The sequence below is a fragment of the Erythrolamprus reginae genome, chromosome Z, assembly GCF_031021105.1.
Source record: "Erythrolamprus reginae isolate rEryReg1 chromosome Z, rEryReg1.hap1, whole genome shotgun sequence".
Lineage (NCBI taxonomy): Eukaryota > Metazoa > Chordata > Lepidosauria > Squamata > Dipsadidae > Erythrolamprus > Erythrolamprus reginae.
Genome location: NC_091963.1, coordinates 58,731,395 through 58,744,235, shown reverse-complemented (window position 1 = coordinate 58,744,235; position 12,841 = coordinate 58,731,395). Strand labels below are relative to the sequence as shown.

Sequence of the window (12,841 nt, the reverse complement as noted above, 5' to 3'; positions counted from 1 at the left end):
TCCTTACAGCTTCTACACGTCGCCACCAGAAGTTTCTCAAGATCCTTCTGAATTTTGCATCTATCTTCTGGAGTGTTGGCTATTCCTGCCAGTTTGGTGTCATCTGAAAATTTGATAAGTTTCCTATCTATCCCCTTGTCCAAGTCATTGAAAAAGATATTGAAGTGTATTGGGCCTGACACAGAGCCTTGGGGTACTCCACTGCATACATCCCTCCATGTAGATGCACTTCCATTGAGCACTATATGTTGAGTGCGGTTGGTTAGCCAGTTTTGAATCTATCTGGTGGTGTTGCTATCCATCCCACATTTTTCTACTGTATCTAGTAGTAGGTTATGGTCTACTTTGTCAAAAGTCTTACTGAAGTCCAAGTAAACCGCATCAACAGCATTCCTCTGATCCACCAATTTTGTCACTTTGTCAAGGAATGCAATAAGAATAGTCTGGCATGATCTGTTTTTCACAAACCCATGTTGGCTTTTGGTCCCTCATAGTCATTCATATCTTAATCATTACCCAACTGAATTACTGTAACATACTCTATAGGAAATGAATGACCCAGAATGTAATGTGTACCTTTGGAGAATCCTGATCCAGAATGCAGCTAGTAACCCTGATTTGTCTGTGTTGCATTGCTATTATGAGCTGCAGTGTGTCTCAGTTTCTTTCTACGTGCAATTCAAGGTGCTGATTTAAATCCATGAAGAATATATGACCTGCTAATTAGTGGGACTGTCCCTCCCTAGGTTATGTGCCCATCCCATTTTCCATTGGACATGGTGGTCATTTCCTAGGTCCCTTCCCTTAAATGTCAGTGTGTTGGAACCTCAGGGAATGTGTTTTCTGTAACTGCCCTGGCCATTTCAAATAGTTTAGCACCTAGTCTGGAAGGCTTCAGCCTTTTAGTCTTCTGGGCCATGAAGAGGTTCATAAACCAGGCATTGGCTTAGGATAGGGAGGAATTGGCATTTGTGGATATACTTAGTGACATTTCGCATAAAGTGATTGGATTGTCTCAGCCATGCTTACTTTGTTTGGGTTCATCAATAGGAATTTTGACATACTGTTTTTGAGCCAAGTTTCACCTAATCTGTACATGTATCTTTGATTTTTCCTGCCTGTTCTGGATTCTGGTTGGAACTTTGGTTAAGTGGGAATAACGCTTACTGGATGCAGAGATTTATAAGTAAAAACTCCATCTTTATTCCTCCTCTCCTCCATATTCAAAATGCATTACAGGCAGTCAAATTCTTTCCTCTCATGTCTTCACGATCAGAGCACACAACAGCATTTCTCTGAACCTCCTCCCTTATCTTAAGATTTATGGCTAGGCAGCTAGTCCAATATAATATTGATTTTATCGTTGTTGTGAGCCACCCCGAGTCTTCGGAGAGGGGCGGCATACAAATCTAATAAATTATTATTATTATTATTAATTAAAAAACAGCTGTTAAATAGCAGAGAAAACATTTGCTTACTTCGTAGCCGTATCGGCACACGTCCATGATGGATTTACAACATTGAGAACTCTGCCCTTCTTCCCCACTGGCACCCGGACGTGACAAATAAATCAGTTCAGTAATTAACCTGTTCCTCCCCTTAATATCTCTTCCCTAACACTTGTTCTCTGCCTCTCTGCACCCTCCTGAAATGCAGATTTAACCATCTATTATCTGTCTCTTCTTCACTGGAGTCTGGGCTCATAGCAACATCCTGTGGCTGGCCTCCCACCTGTTCTTACACCTGTAACCCAGGACCTGCCACTAATTCATAAACACTATCTGAATCAGAATATGCAAACTCTTCACAATTTTCCAACTGACCAGGAGTGTATACAACACTGCCTAGGAGTAAAACCTTGCTTTTCTACACATTAAATTTCCTATTGTTGGATAGAGATCATTGTTCAATCTGTTAAGATGTTTTTGGATCCTGAGCTGTCTTATTTGGTGATGGCTATTCTTGCTACCTTAGTGTCATCTGCAGATTTGATTAGTTCCTTCTGTTCTCTCATCTAAGTCATTTATGAAGATATTGAGCCTAAGACAAAACCTAGTGATACCCCACTGCTTTCTTCCTTTCATGTAGACATGGTACCATTAATGATTACTCGTTGAGTACAATTTATAAGTCAGATACAAATCTATCTGGTAGTGATTCCATCTATCCCACATTTTTATAGTTTACCAAGAAGTAGGTTATGGTCTACTTTGTTGAATGCCTTACTAAAGTCTAAATATACTATCTACACAGCATTTTGTTGGTCTACTAATTTAATCATTTTGTCTAAGAATGAAATAAGATTGATTTGCCATGATCTGTTTTTAACAAAACTGTGCTAGCTACTAGTTAAATCTTTATTTTTTTCTAGATGACAGGAGAATAAAGTAACAAAGGAAGTCTGATCATACTACATAGCAGAACTTCTTTTGATGGTGACAAAAATGTCACTCATGTAGTGGCACATCTGATTGTTTTCTTATTCAAGCCCATTCCATTATCCTATTGGCAGGAATCCCACTACACCTTGGTCCTCTGTTTCCTCAGATTTTTATCCTTATCATGCAAGTGGTTTTTATCTTTCTGGGGGCACTATTAAAAGCTTTTGTCACCCTTTCCTAATCCATCCACCATTGGAACATACAGTGTTGGAAAGAGTTTCCCATCAGAACAAATTCTCAGTTAAATACATTTGGAACAGAACAGAACAGAGTTAGAAAGGACTTTGTAGGTCATTCAACCCTCCACCATTTCTGAAAGATGACAGTCCAGTCTGTTCTTGAAAGTTTCCAGTGATGAAGCTGCCACAACTTCTGAAGGCAAGCTGTTTGTTCCATTGGTTGATTGTTGTTGTGTGTCAGAAAATGTCTCCTTATTTCTAGGTTGAATCTCTCATTGATACAATTCCATCCATTATTCCTTCAGGTACTTTGTAAAATAGGTTGACCCCCTCCTCTCTGTGACAGCCTCTCAAATAATGGAACACTGCTATCATGTCTCCCCTGATCATTCTTTTTACTAGACTAGCCATAACCAGTTCCTATAACTGTTCTTCATATGTTTTAGCCTCCAGTCTGTTAATCATCTTTGTTACTTTTCTTCACACTCTTTTTAGAGTCTAAAGAAATCCCATATAATCACATTTAACTATACATACTAAAAAAACCTGGAAAGTGACACTAGCAATTTATTTTGTTTGGGGGTAAAATATTAGTTAGGAAATCACTTTTACTGCTAACGTACCTCAGTAAGTGAAATGAATTATATGACATTGTTTGCACTTTTCTGTTGATCAACTGAAGAAAAACAGGATGGCCAAGGTATTCTCTGCATGTTTTGTGTTTTCTCAAGTACAGTGATTCTTAGTTTAATACAGGAGGTTCCAACTTGAAGTATAAAACTAGTGATATGGAAATTCCATGTATTGTAATGGTTTATTATCAAGGCAAAATAGATATGAAACATCCTGCGCTTTACAGATTTTTTTTCTTTTTGAAGTCATTAGCCTATATGAAAAGAGACAGTTATTCTTGCAGGAAAGGAATTTAATTTTTTCCTGTCCTATTCCAGAACTAATGGAAATAAATTCAACATACACAACAATTGCTAGCCTCTTAATTTTATTACTGAAAGATACTTCCTGTCCAAGGCTAATAACTATAAGCAAATGCAGGGCAATTTACTCGAATCAGAATAGGATACAACAGAATAAACTATCAAACAATTCATGTATACACACACAATGATGAAAACCATTCCTCAAAAAAGATATTTAGAATAAGTAATTGCAAATCACTTTTTTTAACTTTACACAGTTTGCTACTAGTGCTAAAGCTATTACATATACTGTATCCAAATTCAACTTCATGAAATTATTTTACAATGAGCTTTATTTAACATATACTAACTTTTTTCCCCTGCAGGTTGGTTGTATGCCGTGGATGTGGAACACTAATTCTAGCAGCTCTATAGTTATAATTTCTCCCAGTGGGATAAATAAGACAATGACTGAACTTCCATGTGAAACAGCTCATTATGCATTTCTCTCCTGTGTTATGGGGACTTTGACCCTGGCAATATTTTTACGTGTATCTTCTTTGCCAAAATTGATCCTCCTATTTTTTGTTATGATTCTGTATATAGTTACTTTGGAGCTCAGTGGATACCAAAAGGCAGTAGGGTAAGTTTTAGCATAATTTCAAATGGGCATGACTACTGCTTCCATAGTTTATTGTAAAGATAAACGAGCATTGCATTACAAGTGTAAAGCTAGTAATGCAATGCTTGTTTATTGAAAGAATTTTAATATATGTCAGAGATTCTGAAGATAGTCTTTAGCTATTTATGTGTTTCATAGAACAAAGGAACATATAGAGTATGTTCATTTTTCTTTTGCTCTTTTCCTCCATTTCCTATTTTTCCCCACCATTAGATTATTAAAGCCCTTAATGTAGGAAATAACTGGATTTATATCTTGTGTACCTTGGTTTTTCCAGCAGAGTCAAAAGCTAGGATTGTGATAGAGTTCTTTCCCTCAATATACTTCAGAGATGAAGAATACAGTAGAAGCATAGGGGGAAACCAAGATATTTTAAAAATAATAATAATTGTGGAAACTCCTGTTCTGCTCCACAAGTTTAGAAGGGCCATCCATAGTTTTTCTTTTTACTGCTGCTTCTACTGCTCTTTATACATTCTGTTATCCCATAAAGTTGCCCAAAATAAGTAGTAACTTTATACCTCTTTAAATTCCAACAGTTTACCATTAGACATGGAATCATCAGTCATATTGTTTTCACCTTGTGACAATAGCAAACAATAAAAGTTTGCATTATTTTTTTTCAAAGGGATGGCTCCTTTTATATACGTGGCTATGAACCAATATTAGCCATCTTGCTGTTTTCCTGTGCTTTGGCACTTCATGCAAGGCAGGTAGATTTGAAGCTACGTTTGGACTACCTCTGGGCTGTGCAGGTAAGAAACACTTTCCCTTCAAAATTGTGTTAATTTCCCAGTTTGTTTATCTTTTTACTATTCTAAAATATTTTTAATTAGCCAATTACCCATCAAGTGCACATGGAAATACAACCATAAGTATGAACTGTATAAATTGGGCAGTGGGCAATTCCAGCCACAAACCCCTTTCTGGTAGATTTCCCTTAGCCTTTACATCTTCTTTTATTAACTTGTTTTGCTGGCTGCTTTATATTTGTCCTTACCTCAGGCTAATGCCTCCTCCTCCTCTAGTGTATTGGGGAACCTTAGACCAAATTTTGGCTGTGAATAAATGCCTTAGATGAGAATCAAGTTAGGGAATAGCTAGCCCTTACTTATTGTCTGATAAGGAGGAGGAAATATCTCCCCTCTCAGATCATTAGTAAAAAGGCATCATAGGGCAATTTGGAGTTTGGGGAGGAGGGAAATGTTGAGACAGGTTTGTATCAGTGAGATAGAAGTGGTTCAGTGTGGACCATTCCAAAGCAAGAAAGTCATAATCTCATCTTGATGGATGAATTGCCCAGTTTTCTGGCCTTGGGATGCTGTTGGCAAATACCAGATCTGTCTGTGATAAAAGCTCATTCATTCATAATTTGGTGGTGAATGAGTAGCTAAGTCTGGTGTATATTGCAAAATCATAAGGGCGGGAATGTTGGTCTTTCAGAGGATATGGTATTCTTTACTAGCCAGCAGTATTTATCCTGGAACCATTTGATTTAGAGAATGTCCCTGAGCTCATAGTCTCTGTGGCAACTATAGGTTTAAGTAAACCCTGGATCGCATATGTTAGTGATTATGTGCTGATTTCATTTTTACCTTGGAGCAGTTGGATTGTCTATTATCCCTTTGCTTTAATCTGCTGACATCTGAGCCCAAATGTGTCTAACTACAATCTAGAACCTTTGTAAGGTAACTGAACACATGATGATTGATTCCAGGCACCAAATGGACTCAAATGATTTCCAATGGAGAATTTCCTCACTATTTCAGTCTTATATAGGATGGTAAAGTCCCTTTAGGTAGTATCAAGATCCCAGTTGATCGTTGTTGTTATGACCAGTTTGTACAGCAATGTACTGATAAAGCTGTTCAGATTTATGGTCAGACTACATGCTGATGATAAGTGCAACATTTGAAGTGGACAAGGCCATTGGAGCTGTGAATTCCGCCACTTGTTTACTGGATCCATGTCCGTCCTGGCTGGTCTCGGCCAGCAGGGAGGTGACACGGAGCTGGGTCCAGGAGATTGTCAGCGCTTCTTTGGGGAGGGGGTCTTTTCCGGCTCTGTACAAGTAGGCACTTGTGCGCCCCCTCCTCAAGAAACTGTCCCTGGACCCAGCCCTACTCAATAACTATCATCCAGTCTCCAACTTTCCCTTTATGGAAAAGGTTGTTGAGAAGGTGGTGGCGCTCCAGCTCCAGCAGTCCTTGGAAGAAGCCGATTATCTAGGCCCTCAACAGTTGGGTTTCAGGCCCGGTTACAGCATGGAAACTGCTTTGGTCGCATTGATGGATGGTCTTTGGCAGGCCCTAGACGGGGGTTTATCCTCTATCCTGGTGCTTCTTGACCTCTCAGCGGCTTTTGATTCCATCGACCATGGTATCCTTCTGTGCCGGCTGGAGAGGTTGAGAGTGGGAGGCACTGTTCTTCAGTGGTTCTCCTCCTACTTCTCCAGTCGGTCGCAGTTGGTGTTAATGGGGGGTCTCTCCCTTGTGGGGTGCCTCAGGGGTCGGTCCTCTCCCCCCTGCTATTTAATATCTACATGAAACTGCTGGGTGAGATCATCCAAGGGCATGAGGTGAGGTATCATCAATACGCCGATGATATCCAGCTGTACATCTCTACCCCATGTCCAGTCAATGAAGCAGTGGAAGTGATGTGCCGGTGTCTGGAGGCTGTTGGGGTCTGGATGTGTGTCAACAGACTCAAACTCAACCCTGATAAGACGGAGTGGCTGTCGGTTTTGCCTCCCAAGGACAATTCTATCTGTCCATCCATCACCCTGGGGAGGGGAATTATTGACCCCCTCAGAGAGGGTCCACAACTTGGGCATCCTCCTCGATCCACAGCTCACATTAGAGAAAAATCTTTCAGCTGTGGCGAGGGGGGCGTTTGCCCAGGTTCGCCTGGTGCACCAGTTGCGGCCATACTTGGACCGGGAGTCACTGCTCACAGTCACTCATGCCCTCATCACCTCAAGGTTCGACTACTGTAACGCTCTCTACATGGGGCTACCTTTGAGGAGTGTTCAGAAACTTCAGATCATGCAGAATGCAGCTGCAAGAGCAATCATGGGCTTCCCTAGGTATGCCCATGTTACACCAACACTCCGGAGTCTGCATTGGCTGCCGATCAGTTTCCGGTCACAATTCAAAGTGTTGGTAATTACCTATAAAGCCCTTCATGGCACCGGACCAGAATATCTGCGAGATTGCCTTCTGCCGCATGAATCCCAGCGGCCGGTTAGGTCCCACAGAGTTGGCCTTTTCCGGGTCCCGTCGACTAAACAATGTCAGTTCGCGGGACCCAGGGGAAGAGCCTTCTGTGTGGCGGCCCTGACCCTCTTGAACCATCTCCCTCCAGAGATTAGGATTGCCCCCACCCTCCTTGCCTTTCATAAACTTCTTAAAACCCACCTCTGCTGTCAGGCAGGGGGGAATTGAGACATCTCCTCTTGCCTATGTAGTTTTATGTATGGTATGTTTGTGTGTATGCTTTTTAAATAATGGGGTTTTTAGGCTTTTAATGTTAAATTGTTATTTTAGACTTTTAATATTAGATTTGTTATTGTATATTGTTTTATCACTGTTGTGAACCGCCCCAAGTCTGCGGAGAGGGACGGCATACAAATATAATAAATAATAATAATAGTAATAATAATAATTATTATTATTATTATTAGTAGTAGTAGTAGTAGTAGTAGTATAATAATAATACCTGGAACCAGTAGAAGCTCAAATAAGATCTGGAGTCACTGCACAACTGGAACCTGATGAAAACTTGGAAAGACAGCAAGAAACTGCAGATGAGACACTTGGCACTATAACTCAAAGGCAGCAAGAACTGAAGGACCAAATACTTGCTCATGCAGGGTCCAAGGCAGAGCAAAAGAGACTGCAAGCCTTAAAAAACATGAGAAATGACTTGTCCCACTGATGGAAGATATTAACTCTGTACTTGCAACTGTCAATGTAACTTCAATTGAACAATTGAATCAGCTTGCCTACAATACAGCTGTGATAGTAACTGAAGAACTAGGATTACTGCAACAGAAACCAATCGGAAAGCCAACTGGAAAACCAAAATGGAAAATCCGACTAGAACTGAAAATCAAAAGCTTGAGATCAGATGCAAGTAACTTGAAGAACATTAAGAAGCAGAAACTCCGGGTGGAGCTCGATCGCGCCGGAGGTGCGGAAGCCAAGCTCCGGCTCCATGGCCTTCTTTCCACCCTGTAGGACGCCGCGTTGCGTTGTGCCGACACCCGGAGGGGTCGGCCCAGGACAGGGGGTCTCCTGGACCCCCCGGGACGGATCGCCGCGACCCCAGGGGTTAGGGACAGCCCTGCAGCTACAGGAATGGAGAGCTTCAACCGGACGGCCATCTGGGCGCAGCCATAGCGATCGCCGATAGCGGAAGTTTAAAGAAAGAACAGAAGTCTACAAACTAGCAGATCGGCAGAGAAGGGAGACTCACAGCACCACACGAAATCTTTCGGATCGGAGAAACTTTTTTCAGGAAAAGAGCGGACTTTGAAGGCGAACACAAACAGAGGAAAAATAAACAAACTGTAAGTGATATCCATACGCGGAGGAGAAACCTAGCCGGAACTACTTGCCTTTGTTAAACCCAATAGTATAATCCTTTTTTCTTTTACAATTTTAAGATAGTGTGGTGCCTTTGTTTTCTATTTTTTCTCCCTTATTATTGTTTTTCCTTCAAAATTATATTTTTCCTTGACAATTAAAGACTGATTTGACATTACCTGATTAGATGAAGTAAAAATGATTAAATGAATTGAAAATACGACCATATGGATTAAACTGAAATCACCTTATTATAATGGAATTTTACTGAGATCATCGAGATTATAATTACTTGGAGTAAATTTTGGATGGCATATCTTATTATTCTATTTTTATAATTTTTTCGATTCGATTTTTTCTCCTTTCTATGGACTAAGTGGGACTATTTTCTTTTCTTCTTAATATGAATTTGGAGGCGTAAGGATATTTTTTGTTCTTATTTTTTCTCTCATTTTTTCATCCTTTTTTATATACAATAAGAAGACATCTATTTTAATTGGACATTAAATTGGACATTATATTGGACATTGGCTTGGAGCATTTCTTTTTTGGAGATTTTTACTAAAGTATAACCTATATTTGGCATTTTTGGACTCAATAGTTTCTTTTTTTGGGTCTCTTTTTTCCCTTTTTGAATTTTTCCTTCAGATTTTTTAGATTTTTCCTTTTTTCCTCCTTTTCTTAGTTAATTGATTATTATCACTGTACTGTCATTATTTTTCTTATATATATTCTTTCATATTTTCTAAATATACAAAATATTTTCTCTTCCTTTTTCTTTTTTTCTTTTTTAAAGAAACTCTTCGCAGTTGTTTTCTTTTATTACTTTCTTTTCTTTAAAGAAACCCTTTTTAATCTTTCTTCTTTTTCAGTTTTTTCCTTCCTTCCTTTCTTTTTTCTCTCTCTCCCTTTTCTATTTTTTATCTTCAATTATTATTATTTTTTCCCCTTTCACAATCACATTTATATCCTTTCTCTTTTTCATTATTAAATAGCTATGTGCTAGAATATTGGTTTCTTCCTTTCCCCCACCTGATCCCCTTTTTAAGGAGTCTAGGAACTCACTGAAATATTTTTTTACCTTTCCCCCTCTCCTTTCTTTTTCTTTTTCCTTTTTCTTTTCCTTTTTAATTAAACCAAACAATTAATTATAGTACTAATTGAATTGAATTGATATATTTAATTTCTTTTCTTTTTTTGTTCTATTTTCTTATTAAGAATATACAAGATTTAGATTAAAATAATTTTTAAAATAAAATAATAATAGTAATTTTGGATTATGAAAGGTTCCCACAGGGCACAGAGTGTGACTTCAGTGACTACAATAACAACGCGAAAACAGCCAACTACTCCTGCCCCAACTTCTACACCCAGGGTTTCCCCAACTTCATCACCGTTACAACAAAGGACCATAACCACAATGTTGGCCAAAGAGAAAGAAAAATACAAGCCTACGATGGACCCTAGCTTTCAGATTATCCAAGAAGCACTAGCAGACATCAAGGCATTACAAACCCAGGCAAAAACTCAAAGTGACACAAACAAAGAAGAAATGAAAACATACCTACAAGAACTGAGGCAAGAGATGAAGGAGATGAAAGATGAAATTAAAAAAGAAATTGCGGAACTTAAAACCGAATTAACTGAAGTAAAAGGGAATGTTGTCGAAATGGACGGAAATATAAAAGTCATGCAACAAAAACTACAAGACAGCGAAAAGAGAATACAAGTGACAGAAGAAAAAATCCAAGATGTGGGACAGAGAGTAGAAGAATATGAAGATCGTAACTATGCAGCCCGCAGAGACTTTGATATAGCAATAACCAATTTAGAACTCCATTCCGCACTACATGGTTTGAGGTTCCAAAACATTGAAGAAGAAAGAGATGAAGATTTGCCTACAAAAATGGCAGAAGTCATGGGAGCTATTTTGCAGTTAGACCCAACAGAACTGATAAAAGAAATCGACGAAGTCTACCGAGTCCAGACCAGCTATGTAAGGCGCCATAATCTACCCAGAGAAGTCCACATTAAGTTTACAAGAAGAATCGTCAAAGACGAGATACTGAGATTGACAAAAAACGAGTCCTTTCAACGCAATGGGAAAGAAATCACGATTCTGAAACAAGTTCCGAGGAGAGTCCGAGAGAGTAGAAGACAATATTATTTTCTTACAAGCATTTTAATTAGAAAGAACATTGTTTTCAGATGGCTGATACCAGAAGGTTTGACTCTAACATGGCAATCAACGAGAGTGAAAATAAAAAGTGTAGAACAAGCAAGATCTTTCCTAGCACGCAGTGGACTGGACAGCACTGCACAAATTCAGATTCAACCAAAGCGTAGTGACGACATGATGGGGGCTACAGGTGGTGGAAGGGAAGAAGCATTGGTGGTGAAGCAGAAACAACTACAGATTTCACAGGACTTAATTTTGGATACCTGACTCCGAGAACCAAAAGAAGCAAAAAGGTACTATAAATAAAGATGACACATGATCTGAAAATATTTTCAGTTAATGTAAATGGATTGAATAATGCAAGGAAGAGAAACCAAGTATTAACTAAACTTATGAAACAAAAAGCCCAGATAAATATTCTACAAGAAGTCCATATTAAAAAATCAAAAAGAAGTCTCCTTAAAAATTCAAAATTGGGAAAATTATACACTAGTTTGGCCAATCAAAAGAAAAGAGGTGTAGCAATGTATATTGATGAACTAATTGAATCAAAAGAAATATACAATGATGGGGATGGAAGGACTTTGATAGTACATCTAGATTTAGAAACAAAACCATTAACAATTGTCTCAATTTATGCACCAAATGATAATCAAAAACAATTTTATAAAGATTTACACGAAAAAGTTAATGAGTTATCAATTGAAAATATGATAATAATAGGAGACTTTAATGCAATCTCAGATGACCAAATGGATTATAATGGGAAAAGAAAAGAAAAGAAAAAAAAGGTAATTTTACCGGCGTCATTTTGGAAAATGAGTTCAGAATTATCATTAAAAGATGTATGGCGAGAACAGCATTTAAAAGATAAACAGTATACGTTTTATTCCAACCCGCATAAGACATGGTCTAGAATTGATATGGCTTGGGCTCCTATTCATATAATGGAACAAATAAGTGAAATAGAAATAGAGACAAATACTTGGGCTGATCATAACCCTTTATCCATATATTGGAAAGGCAAAAGGAAAATAAAGAATTGGTCAATGAATAGAACAATAATAAAAGATCCAGAATATAAGAAATGGATAGAGAAGGAACTAGAGATTTTTTAAAAAATAAATAAAAATACCGATACCACTCCTCAAAATTTATGGGATACAACTAAAGCATATATACGCGGACTAACAATATCATTTATAGCAAAAAAAAAATAAAGAAAAGAAAAAATATCAAGGAACATTAGTAGAAGAATTAAGAAAATTAGAAATTTTAATGCAAAAAGAGGACAAGGATGACAAATTAAAAAATCAGAGAGAATTAATAAGACATAAACTGAGATTAATAGAACAAGAACCAATTGTAGAAAAGATAAAGAGAGCAAAACAAGATAATTTTGAACACACGAATAAACCTGGAAGATGGCTGGCATACAAACTAAGAAAAGAGAGAGAAAATAAAATTATAAAAAATTTGACAGATTCAAAAGGTACAATAAAACATAGAATGGAAGATAAAAAGGAAATAGTATTGGAATTTTATAAACAATTATATAAGAAAGAAGAGATACCGTATTTTTCGCTCTATATGGCGCACCTGCTGATAAGACGCACCTAGATTTTAGAGGAGGAAAATAGAAAAAAAATATTTTGAGCCAAAAAAGATATAACGATATTTATATACAGGATACTAGTAAGAAAGACTATAAAAAATTTAAATATTTTAAATAATATTTAAGACAAAATAACAATTGGCTCAACAATTCAGGCTTATAGTCTCTCAGATTTATTTTAAAATAGGCAGAGGGTCGAGGGGGGAAAAACCTCAATGGTGAAGCTGTGCCCCAAATGTACC

At 37.9% G+C, this 12,841-nt stretch overlaps 1 protein-coding gene across 1 annotated transcript in view; it reads left to right on the top strand.

Moving 5' to 3' along the window:
- Nucleotides 1-12,841, top strand: part of ADCY1 (adenylate cyclase 1) — a 424,936-nt gene that overhangs the window by 325,744 nt on the left and 86,351 nt on the right. The window contains exons 13-14 of the mRNA XM_070767120.1: nt 3,924-4,180; nt 4,848-4,974. Of these exons, the coding sequence (XP_070623221.1) occupies nt 3,924-4,180; nt 4,848-4,974 (384 nt within the window). The remainder of the gene's footprint in view (nt 1-3,923; nt 4,181-4,847; nt 4,975-12,841) is intronic.